General features: G+C 39.7%; 1 protein-coding gene across 5 annotated transcripts in view; it reads left to right on the forward strand.

Moving 5' to 3' along the window:
• fam184ab (family with sequence similarity 184 member Ab) overlaps positions 1-12,709 on the forward strand; it is a 176,219-nt gene that overhangs the window by 131,209 nt on the left and 32,301 nt on the right. For all 5 annotated transcript variants that reach the window (XM_039782367.1, XM_039782369.1, XM_039782368.1 and 2 more), the window contains exons 15-16: positions 2,242-2,395; positions 4,680-4,807. In XM_039782367.1, the coding sequence (XP_039638301.1) occupies positions 2,242-2,395; positions 4,680-4,807 (282 nt within the window). The remainder of the gene's footprint in view (positions 1-2,241; positions 2,396-4,679; positions 4,808-12,709) is intronic.

Genomic DNA, 12,709 nt, shown 5'->3' on the forward strand with positions numbered 1-12,709 from the left:
GGTGCACAGGTAGATGTGGAGGTTAGGTGGTGCTGAATGGCAGGAAACACTGGGGACTGCTGCAGGACAGGGAGAGTTAGTGACTTGGCAGACTGACAGTAGAGAGAGAGAGAGGAGAGGCTTGTTGTTATACTTGGTGGTATCAGTTTTAGCAGATACACAACTAAATACAACATCACCATGCACCAGCTCACAAAGATCTTGTCATCAATGAACTGTTTTGTTTTAAGTGTTTCCATCAAAACTGCATGGGTGCTCCATCAAACGCTAAGAATCCGAGATTGCCGTCCGCCAACTCATTTGAATATTCAGGGCTCTCTTTGTTCCTGAAACATTTCCCAAAGGCATTACATACTGGAGAATTAAAATGCCACAGATGTTGTCGCCAACCTTCTATGAATATCATTTTCGATGTTCCTTGTTGATGGGTTCTAGTTATAATTTGCAAAATGGCATCTTAACATTTTACTGACAAAGAAAATGGTTTTAAACTCAGCGTGAGCAGCAGTTTTCTTGTCTACAACGGTGTGCTTTCAGGGCCTTGTGTAATAATGAAAATGAGATCTCCACTCTATTAAATATTCTGACACTGCTGAGGGAAGTAGCTGCTGTGTTTTCTCCTTTTGACATTCAACGTTTCCTTCATTTGATCAATCAGTCTGCAAAGGCGTCTATGACCTGTTACTTGCCTCATGATGCCAGGCTTAGAAATAGAGCACAAGCACTTAATGTTGACTCCAGCTGTTGCATCCATAAATATCCATGCATCATTCTTATTTCTGTATCTTTAAGTTGAAAATATGATGAAACTCAACATCAACGTGGTCAATCATAAAAACCTGTCACCACGTTCATAGTAAAAAAATAAAAAAAACAGTTGAAACCGGCTGTTGATTGTTAAATGTAATGTTGGTCTTATATTGTCTGCCAACAAGCCTGCTGACAGCAAACTTTGTCAGGTTGATGGGCTCACTGTAATAAGACACTTGGCACAGCAAACTCTGCGGAGTTGTTCATCGTGTTGTTGATGTGTTTCCCATAAAGTGAAACCATATTTCCTATTAAAACACACAAACACTCAGGCATAAAATGTGGCTCCTCACGCATCAACAACAGCTCTTTCTGCCAGAGTAAACGTTCCGACTGCCAGCAGTGTAATGTTAGTAGGTCTATTCTGTGTGTGTGTGTGTGTGCGTGTGCGTGTGTGCGTGCGTGCGTGTGCGTGTGCGTGTGTGTGTTGTGGCAGCCCTCCAGTCAGCAGTGCTAATGCCTGATGCTAATGCTGTGCATTTAAGTGCCTGTCAGTTTTCTTTGCTAATATTCTAATATGTTGTTCCCGTTACGTTGTTTGTTAATTAAAAAAAAAATAAAAACAGCTATGAAACTACTTAACACAATTGTTGTAATAAACGCCAAAACTGTGATCAACAAAATGAATTATTGAACAATAACAAACTTGACTTTTTTTTGGAAACTTACAGTACATAATTGTGATTAACACCAGTCCATAATACTCCTAATTATTAGCAGAACCTCTATTTTTCTCAAAAGCTAATGGAGAAAAAGAGACAGTTGTTGATTTTACAAATGCATTTTGACAGTGAGGTGACGTCAGCTTTTTTATCCTTAAAAGCTCTAAGGTAAAGCGACTTTGAATTAACTTCCGTCACAGTCGATGTCGTTCTGCACAGGAATCCATTGAAACTGTCAGCAGTCCTTTAAACGAAAAATCTTTCAAATATGAGGGAGAATAGTCTGGTTTTTTAATGTATTTTTACTTAAGAGATGATCGTATCTCTATTTTCCTCAGAAACTGTACAGCAGAAACAGATTTCTCTTCTCTTCTTTGATGGTGTTTTAGTGCACTTTAAGTCGGTGTGTGGTGATTGGCCAGTTTCTCCTTCAGCCCTTTATAGAGGATTAAAAATGATAAATACTAAAATACTTCCCTATCTCTCCTTGCCTCTCTTCCCCATTTTCATTTTTATATCTCTCTTACTTTTCTCTCCCACTCTATCATCTCCTCCTACGTCTTAAACTTTTCATCCGCAAATGCTCCTCTGTCTCTCCCTCTCTTTACTCTTTTTCTCCAACCTACTTTTTCCTTCCCACTCTCTGTTTTGTCCTCTTTCTCCCTGTACGTCTCTTTGTTCCTTTCGGTTATCCTCTCTCGCCCTCCCCTGTTCCCCTACACCTCCTCCACCACAACCCCATTTCCTCCCCCTCTCATCTCTCCATCAGGAGTTGGAGGAGCGTCTCCGCCATCATCACCATGCAGAGCTGCAGTCTCTCAGAGAGGCTCACCGCCAGAGCATCGAGACGCTCAAACAGCAGTCGGAACAAGAGCTGCAAACGCTCCGCTTTGAACTGGAGGACGAGGGCAAAGCCATGCTGGGTAAGGTCTTAGATTGTGTGGCCTCTGTGTGTGTGTGTGTGTGTGTATTAGAAAGATTCACCCTCCCATGACCTTTTCGCGCATTTTCCTTTTCAACAAAATTATCCGGGGGGGGGGGGGGGGGGGGGGGGGTAAAAGGGGGGGGGTTTATATTGGGAAAAAAAGGGAAAAAAAAAAAAAAAAAAAAAAAAAAAAAAAACAACCAAATTTTTTATGCAGTAAATAGGGATATAAGACTGTTAACTTTGTTATGCATACACAAGTACACATGGTTCTGCCCAGTTGGATTTCAAAAAAGTACAGTTTTCTATGGTCCGAAGAATGCAAAACATGTACAACAAGAGGCAGCATAATGCCCAGTCATGGTCACATTATTTGCTTAAGTAAGTGTAGTAATAGTTTGACTACAAAAGTATTAGCATCAAAATATACTTCCCATGACATGGTGCTCTTTGGATGCTTTTATATAGACCTTAGTGGTCCCCTAATACTGTTTCTGAAGTCTCTTTTATATAGGCCTTAGTGGTCCCCTAATACTGTATCTGAAGTCTCTTTTATATAGACCTTAGTGGTCCCCTAATACTGTATCTGAAGTCTCTTTTATATAGACCTTAGTGGTCCCCTAATACTGTATCTGAAGTCTCTTTTATATAGACCTTAGTGGTCCCCTAATACTGTATCTGAAGTCTCTTTTATATAGACCTTAGTGGTCCCCTAATACTGTATCTGAAGTCTCTTTTATATAGACCTTAGTGGTCCCCTAATACTGTATCTGAAGTCTCTTTTATATAGACCTTAGTGGTCCACTAATACTGTATCTGAAGTCTCTTTTATATAGACCTTAGTGGTCCCTTAATACTGTATCTTAAGTCTCTTTTATATAGACCTTGACCAACTGCCACTTTGCTCGTTTGAAAGCCATGATGTCTCTCTCTCTCTCTCTCTCTCTCTCTCTCTCTCTCTCTCTCTCTCTCTCTCCATGGGTGGGCCAAATTCTCTGAGCGGGCAAAGCAGAGAAAGGGGAGGTAACCTTGCTCCTTATGACCTCATAAGGAGAAGATTCCAGATCGGCTCATCTGAGCTTTCATTTTCTCAAAGGCAGAGCAGGATACCCAGGGCTCGGTTTACACCTATCACCATTTCTAGCCACCGGGGGACCATAGGCAGGTTGGGGGAACGTATATTAACGTTAAAAAACCTCATAAAGTGAAATTTTCATGCCATGGGACCTTTAAGGTGGGGCGACCTCTTGCTCACCCTCAGTAGACTGTGCACCCCATGTAGGCTGAGTCCTTTGCAGAGGCCCTGGGTTCGAATCTCCCCCCTTTCTGTCTGTCCACTGTCATATCTAATAAAGCCCCCAAAAATAACCTTGAAATATATATACTTAAGGTACAAAATTAAAAGTATTGTCTCAATTCAGATTGATATGTATGATATTATTGTATTATAATTATTGATGCATTCATGTCTTTATCCTTTTATGTTGCAGCTGTCTGTTTTTATATGCCATATAATCTGATGTAGCAACAACAGTTTAAAAATGAGAATATTAGTAGAAAGTCACATCTCTAAAGTGCAGAAAAAAAGCTCCATCTTACCCAGTTTTCAGTGCAAACCCACCAGTACTGTGCTGTGATTAATGCTCTTCCATTAACCTTCTGGTCATGGTCCTGACACTGGAGAGCTGCTCCCATCTATCTCTCACTTCCCACATCCTGACATCCTTTTATTACCTTTAATTTCTCTTTATCTCATCCCTCTCTTACTTCCCTTCATTTTCTCCTTGTGTGTGAATGTGTGGGTTTCTAAATGTGTGTGCTCAGGTAAGAGTGTATGTGAATATTGTGGTTTTTTTTTTTCGATATTTCCATCATTTAAAACCCCCCCGCAGTGGATGCATTTCTTTATTCTGACATTATGAATTTGTCTTACGTTCAAATGGAAAGCTAATAACAGTGTGTCCCCTCTCTATATGCTTCTCTAAACCATTAGACTGTTTGCAATGACAGTTGTTCATTGAAGTGAGGATTAAAGGCCACTCGGGTAAAAGCAGCCGAAGCACTCTGCTTTATGTAAAATGTATAAAAAAAAATGAAATGAAAAATGCTTTTGCATCTAATGGGCACTTTTTGGCGAGCAGAAAAAATGTTGGAGGAAGCTTTTTCAACAATCTTTAAAATCACCGAGTCTGGAACAAGCTTTATTTCCACGTGTGATGTGCTTGGTACAAATGAAATATGACTTATTGGGTTCTTTTCTTCCATTACACTTTCCCCATCAGCCTCTCTGCGATCAGAGCTGAACCACATCCATGCATCAGCCATCGAACACCTGAGACAAACCCACCAACAGGAGTCGGCCGCTGCCAAGATGGAGCTGGAGAAAACGCTGGAGAACAACCGGATACAGGTAGGACACCAGTTTATCACAGAAGCATCTGGGCCATCTGTTGGAGTGAATATAAATCAGAAATGTACAGCTGCAGACGTGAAATCTCTGTCAAAGCTACCATGATGAATGCCTTTCTAGTCAAAATGAGATTGTGTGATTAGAATAAATCCACAGTGCTTGGGACGTTCAGGACCTTTCTATCACACTATTATTCTCTCTGCTAACACATTCACCCACAGTCTCCAAGGAAGCTATTCTATAACACACGCTTAATGTAGGATTTACTGATAAGAAATGGACAAAGCTGTTTAAAATGTTTGGAATGAAGCTGCGGACAGCCGATGTTTGTATTGAGATTTTAAAGCTTAAAGTTCTAATTCATAAGGTTTTAGTCCTGGTTGATTAAGCGATTTGATACTTAATTGTGTTTCCTGTGACTGCTTCACAATAAAAGCCACCCCATGTTTTGCCAGTGGAATGCTTTTAATGTGAAGCAGCAGCAGTAGGAAGTGTCCGGTTGTAAGGAGAGTGGACAGTCAGCAGTGAGGCTGATATTAATGAGATCAAATGGTACTGGATAACATGCTGCGTGGTTTCCTGTGTGAAGGCAGCTTGAATCCAGTACTCCGCCACTAACAATTAAAACTACTTTACAGAGAGGTAATTACTGAATGTAAATACACTGAGTGGCTATTGCTGAAATAATGCCGGCCACGAATAGTAACAAAAACAGGGGCTGGATTTCATGAAACTCTTCAGGATTGTAACTTTTAGACAGAGCTGGTGCTGAAGCGCTTAGTCGATTATTGATAAGTTGATCAATAGAAAATGAATCGACAACCAATTTAGAATTTTTGAATATCTTGTGGTATTGTATTGTTAGAAAAAATGTTGGACATCTTGGACTCTTGGAAATGCTGTTTATTTTTTACTATTTTCTGACATTTTAAAGACGAAACAATTAATATTAACTAAAAAAATAAATAATACATCAAGAGGTAAACATGATAAGAAAAATAGTTTAGATGCTTACATTTTTCATACCTGTGCTGGGCGGGCTGTCACATAGAAATTAGATACCCAGGGGGCCTCACATACCATCTGCCGCAGGCTCACACACATAAACACACACACACACACACACACACACACACACACACACACACACACACACACACACACACACACACACACACACATATCACCCGGCAAGCCACCCTCTTTGCGTCTCTTGTAAATCTTACTAATTACGCCAAACACCATGAGTTCCTCTCCCATCGCCTTGTGATACAGATGTTCTTGCAGAGAAGCACAGCTGGTCGTCTTCAATACCCCCCACACTCCATCATCAGTCCCTCTCATCTTTAGTTGCCAAGGCAATAGGAAGTCAATAAAGGCTAATAGTCGAGTGTTACAGTCTGAACTGCCCGTCAGTTAAAAGGCTGCAGCAAATATAATGGAAACAATTCCGATTTCAGTCGCTCCTGCAGCACACAAGCTTCTTTTTGATCCCCAAGTAGATTCACATTATTTATTTGTTATCAGTAAATACATTTTACATGTGCATTGATAAATGTGAACTATCTGCACTCTGTGTAGGAAGATACACATAGTGGGAACAACACCTGTAGTGAAATTGGTGATTTTTACATAATATGAATTCAGTAAGCAACATGATTTTCTGAGTAATGATCTTTAAAAAAAAATCACATATCCCTATTTGTGTTCCCAGTGCATTTATTGGAATAACTCAAGCTGACTTTTTTTTTTCATGCTTACACATCACAAATCAGCTAGTCTCACATAGCTAGACCTATCTTCTCAGCACTGTGTCAGCGCTGGAGTATGGTCTGGCTACACCACTTATCTATTGTGGGATAGGGGGAACGAATGTTCTAGCTTCTTTGTATTTTTTTTAACCAATCACAACCGTCCTGGCGTTAAGCACCAGATGCAGCAACGGTGCCTTTCCAAAATAGATGCAATGTACATCCGTTAAGACTACAAAATCAACCAATTTAACAATTCAGCCTGAACACTGGTACTTTTGGTAAAATATCTTACAATAAATATGTTTTCCTCTCTTCTTTTAGATTACATTTTGGGCATTTTTAACTTCATTTGATTGGGTACAGCAGAGAATCAAACATAAAATGTGAGGGCAGAGATAGAGGGGACGACATGCAACAAAGGATTTGAATTGGGAACATTGCAGTTATATTATGTGTCTCAGTGCATAGGTTATGTACTGTAGGTCACTGTTTGGCCACCCTAATTTGAAAGTGACTTTAACCTTTCTGGCCTTTCACCATCTACTATTACGAGTTCTATTTGACTCCCTTTGTGCTTTGACCAAGTGGATTTTCTTTTGGGTCAAAACGCTGCATGTACAACATTAGAGACAGAAACAGAGACAGAGAGTTTGTGTTTACGTTAATTCCTTGCGCCGGAGTCCTAATGGCACAGAAACTGAAACTTCTTGAGTTGAGTCATCAGACTTGAAGAGCTCAGCTGCAGACAGTTGTCACGCTGTGTTAAATAATGTTTTTGTGCCTCCAATTACTTAACAGACGGGGAGAAGGAGGCTGATGAAGTACAGGGTGTGTGTGTGTGTGTGTGTGTGTGTGTGTGTGTGTGTGTGTGTGTGTGTGTGTGTGTGTGCGTGCGTGAACACATTGTCATCTGTCTCCCTGGAGATACTTCACTCGTTTGATCTACCAGAGCTGTCTGATCAATTATCACATCATCAGCATCTCTTGACAACCGATATCTATTCTGTTCTATTTCCATGACATTGTTCTATTTTTGATGTAACTTTTATTGTTTTTGACAAAGTGTTTCTTTCTCTCTGAACTTGAAATTATTATTATTTTATCAATATATGCAAAGCATCTTAGATAAGCTGTCTCTTTTGTCTCGTTTTTTTTCCTCTCCTCTCTCATTGTTTTTGCATTAATTGTGCAGTTGTGATTCGGATCTAGTTGTTTATTAATGGGCAGACCTGATAGTGGCAAAGATACTTTTCTAATCTCTAGAAACTTTGAAGCCTCTGAAAACATATTTCTCTCAAGGATGTAGGTTTAGTTTTATAATAAAAATTGGTTATTGTGCTTTCAATAAATAAAATAGAAATATAAATGTAATGTAAATCTCTGGGTTGTTAATGCACAGCCCGTCATCATGTTCCATTACTCTGATAGTGATACTTCATGATAGGTTAAGTTTTTTTTGCATCTTTCCTGATTTAATTGATGCTTAATTCTAGCATCTCTTTAGAAAAATATGTAAATAAATGAAAATATGAATAAAGCTGAGGCGGTGGCAGTGCTCATGTCAGCCCTGAGTAGTGTCTGCTGTCTCCCTCTCAGGCTGCATTCAGCTTCAACAACCTCCAGTGATAAGGTGGAGTGGACTGTAAGTAGTTTGAGAGGCAAACCCAGGGCAAAGAAATCCCACTTCAACTAGTGAGGAGAGCACACAGAAAGTATAGAAACTACAGAAATGTTTCATGTGAAGTAACTGTAACTGCTCAAACTAAGGCAGAGAATATTTTGTTCATGTGGGACCCCATCACTCACACTAGAAGCTGATTGAGAACATATCTTTTGAATTGGATCAAGTATCGATTACGATTTACGATCACAAAAACTAGTAATCGAGAAGAGCGATTATTTTGCACATTTCGTTTTGCAAGTAAATTCTTATTTTGTCTTGTGTTCTGAAGGGGAATTCCAAAACGAAAAAGTATCAAGGGAAATTTCACAGTTCAAGGTGTTTTCACTGTTGTTTAACTGTTTCACTGTTTTTTAAATTCATTAATTGCAACATCTTTCCAAAAGTCAATGAGTAATCGTGATTTCAATATCGACCAAAATAATTGGGATTTTTATTTTTTACCCCAAAATCGACCAGCCCTAGGATCAAGTTTAAAGCTATACTGCATAGTTTCTGTGTGTACCTCATGAGGAATTATAAGTTATGAAGCAGTTGCTAGCAGCCAAGGAGGACACAGAGGATTAAAGAACCACGATGGACTCTTCAGAAGAGGTCATTATCTTCACTTGAGTTTCTGCGCGCGAAAGTCGTTGGACGACACCAATTTCTGAACTGAGAAATACAGAGTTTTGTGGAGCTGAGAGTCTTAATTAGCTTTGTAGCAACTCATTTGGCAACGGCTTGAATGTAACAGACGTTCATTAATATAAAAAAGTGATGCACTAAAGCTTTAAGCCAGAGGATTATTCAGTGTGTTGCAGTAGATCCATCCTACTGTTGACAGACTCTAAAGGCCTGTGAATGGTCATTTAGACAGTGCGACACTACAATTGTCCCTTGAAATGTAAAAACAGGTTTACATTTAAGGGATTCTATAAAAAAGTTTAAAAAAAAACAGTGTAGTACTAATTAGTTCTGCTATCTGTCGTACTGGATGGATGATAGCAGCCAGGTAATTTCCACCCATCATCTTTAATACATTTTTCCATTTTCAGTAGATCAGAAAAGCCCACCCTATTTCAGTCCAGAGATTCGGCCAGCTAATGTCCTCCCCTGATAAATATTTGAATAACTTTATTTATTTTTCTAAGAATTAAAAATGTGAATATAGAGTGTGTCTGGCAAAAGAGCAAAAAATAAAGATGGTGCACATATTCTCCTTTACAGTGCTGTTTGCTTAACAAAGCAGTTTGGCGAGAAAGTGAGATTAGAAAGGGATAATGACAGAGTGACAGACACAACGTGAGAGATTAAACCAGCACACAGTCAACACGCCAGCAGTTTTATCTCACCGGTCGCCTGCCATGAATTTGAACATCAAACAGACATATCTGCTGTAATTAAAAAAGTCCCCATCCAATACATACTTCAAATCATCCTGAATACAATGAAAATGTATGCTCTTTCTTCTTTGTTCTTTTCTTTTAGTCTGTCATCCTTTTTTTGCTTTTGTGCCTCCTCTCATCCCTAGAATGAAGCCAGGAGTTTGACGAGATGGAGAGTAAAATGAGTAAATGAGTCATTAAAGATTAATTTGCCCTGTCCCCATTGTGTTTAATTGCACCGCAAGGTTTATGGACAGCAAAGAGACTCAGATAGAGACAGATAGTGGGACAGAAGGTTGCGACCATGGGGCTATTATACAAGATTATGGCTTTTGGATATATGAACACAGCCCTTGGCATAAATTGTTATAGAGGCATGTGGAATGAGATGTTTGCAGAGTGGATAATCATTAGTAGACAGTAACCTGACAATATTTAATATGATTCTGATGGAGTTAAATGTCCCTCTTCACATCACATCTTTGCCTCTTCATTGAAGTCTCTAATCATAATGATCAATTTGGCAAACAAGGCCCACTCTGCTTCCATCATGGTGTGGATTTTAAAACTGAACTTGGCAGCTTTGCGTGGTGATGGCTGAGGGATCCTTATGACAAGATAAAGCTGTTTTGAACTTTTGAAATCCAATAAAGTCAGTTCATTTTAATAATGCCAACAACGTTCTTTACTGCACAGCAAAACAATCTTATTTGTAGGTTCATTGGAACAAAAAGTCACTTTAATAATACTAGTTCAGTTCTTAGACCTGTATCAGGTAAAATTCAGACCAAAAAGATGTTAATAAAATGAGTACAAGGGACCAACAATGTGCAGGATTCTTTTTGGTTACTTCCCAGAAAATGACGGGCCCTAATTTAACGATCTAAGCGCACAGCGTGAAGCACATGGCTCAGGTGCATTTACAAATCCACTTTTGCTAGTTTAACGCTGGAAAGAAGGGTCTGTGCGCCAGGTGCATGGTTCAATTTCGTTGTACTTAGTGTCTTAATTAATCATAGGTGTGTTTTGGGCGTAACATGCAATAAATCAATCAGAGTGTCATCTCCCATTCCCTTTAAAAGCCAGGCGTTTTTATAAAAGCCATTGCTATTATGATGGCAGATTTGCTAAACAGGAAGGAGAGACTTTCAGGAGAATAAACTAATCTGCTTGTGCGTGAAGTGAAAGCGAGCAAGCAGAATAGTGCGCTGAAGCACAGAAGGGAGGGGACAGGATGAGGAGGAGGGAGGCGCGAGCTAGTCTCCATTTTGTTTGAAAATACTTTGAACGTCAACAAGACGTAACGTCACCCAACATCGCTTAGAGCACCTTTAAAATAACAATGAAATGCTGCGTTATTGACTTTAGAAAAGGTTTTTGTTGGTCAATGGCGCGATAATTTCCCGCTGCCTCAGGATAGCAATACACCAAGAATGCACCTGAATACACCTCCCTGTAAGACCAGTACGCCAATGGGCGCACAGATGGGCGAAGGTGCATTTGCTATTTACATTTTTTTTTTTTTTAACCTTTATTTATTCGGGGAAGGTTCACTGAGAGGCAGCCTCTCTTTTGCAGGAACGCCCTGATCACATTCACACAGTTCCACATTCATACCTGGAAGCTGCCCAGTACAACCACAGTCTGATCTGCTGGCCACTGAGCAGCTCCACTGGAGCGGTTGGGGTTAAGGGCCTTGCTCAAGGGCACCTCAGTGGTGGTAATGAGGGAGGGACAAGCACTGTTCTTTCACTTTCCCCACCCAGATTTTATCCTGTCGGTCTGGGGATTGAACCGACGGCCTCCCGATCACAAGCTCACGTCTCTAACCTTTAGGCCACCACTGCCCCCAAAATCGACAACTGCGTCGGTCTTAAACTAGCATAAGACACCAGGTGTAAGATAGGGCCCAACATCTTGTTTTTAGTGTCTGTTTTTGGTGAAGTGGGAAGACAGATTCAATTAATTTGTCATGAGTCTATCTTTCTTTGCACTTCTTGGTTTGACATTTTCATTTGTAATCTGATGTGTGTTGAAGTATCCAAAAGCATAGGGTTGGTCTGTCTGTGGCCCTGAGCCCACTGGTCCCTGCTGTAGTTATACATCTTTATAACTCTCTCACATGCTTAGTTTAATTTTTAAAAATTGCTTTGTTATTTTCTCACACAGCTGGGTGCTGTAGTTTTTATGAAACATTACCCAAACAGGAGTTAATAGTGTTTTTGTTGGGGACTATTTTCATCCGGGGATTAATAAACATTTGGTCCTCTTGTGTCCATGTTCATCATAATTAAGGAACACGTCACCCAGTGCAACAGTGTGGCTCCCTGTTATTAATTTGAACAATAATGGAACTCTACGGCACAGAGGAATAAGAAATATATCAGGCCTAAGTTAGAGGGACCAATTTATTTTTGGTATAGTTTTTATGGGATATTTGTCGACAATAAGAAAAATATAGAATATTGTCAGCCTTATCTTTAAACAGGACGCATTAATCTATTCTTCATCACAGTCCTGTACTGCAACAAACAACAACAACTTAAATACTTCTTCATCAAACTGGACTGAAATCTTAAGAACCTTTAAAAACTATAATTATATACCAGGTTTTAGAAATAGCGAGCCACTCATTTAAGCGAAATCTCTATGAAACTGGACTCATTGTAAAATCAGGCAGTTTGTGTGTGGTCTTCATGTGAGTGTTTGATTGAACCTATGCATTGTTCACTCCCCCCCTGTTGAGAAAATCATTTTCTCACTTTGAAATCCCAGCTGATGTAAGCCAGATTTTGTGTCACTGTGGAGCTCAGAAGAAAAGGGCAGCTCTGCGGGGGTTGTGAGTCATTTTGGACAGTTGGTTTATATGGACGTCATTCAGTTATGTGGAGAACTATGATAAGTCATGACTGAGTTATTCAGACAAGCACCTGCATTCCTGCTGATGTTGATTGGAATTGTGTTTTTGTCATTTATAAATGAATTTGATTTTTAACGTATGATGTAATAACAGTTGACATGTGAGCCGATACGTACTGTACAACGTAGCAGGTTGCTTTGCATTAGCCACCAGCAGAGCAAAACTCATAACACACAATAA

The sequence above is a fragment of the Perca fluviatilis genome, chromosome 18, assembly GCF_010015445.1.
Source record: "Perca fluviatilis chromosome 18, GENO_Pfluv_1.0, whole genome shotgun sequence".
Lineage (NCBI taxonomy): Eukaryota > Metazoa > Chordata > Actinopteri > Perciformes > Percidae > Perca > Perca fluviatilis.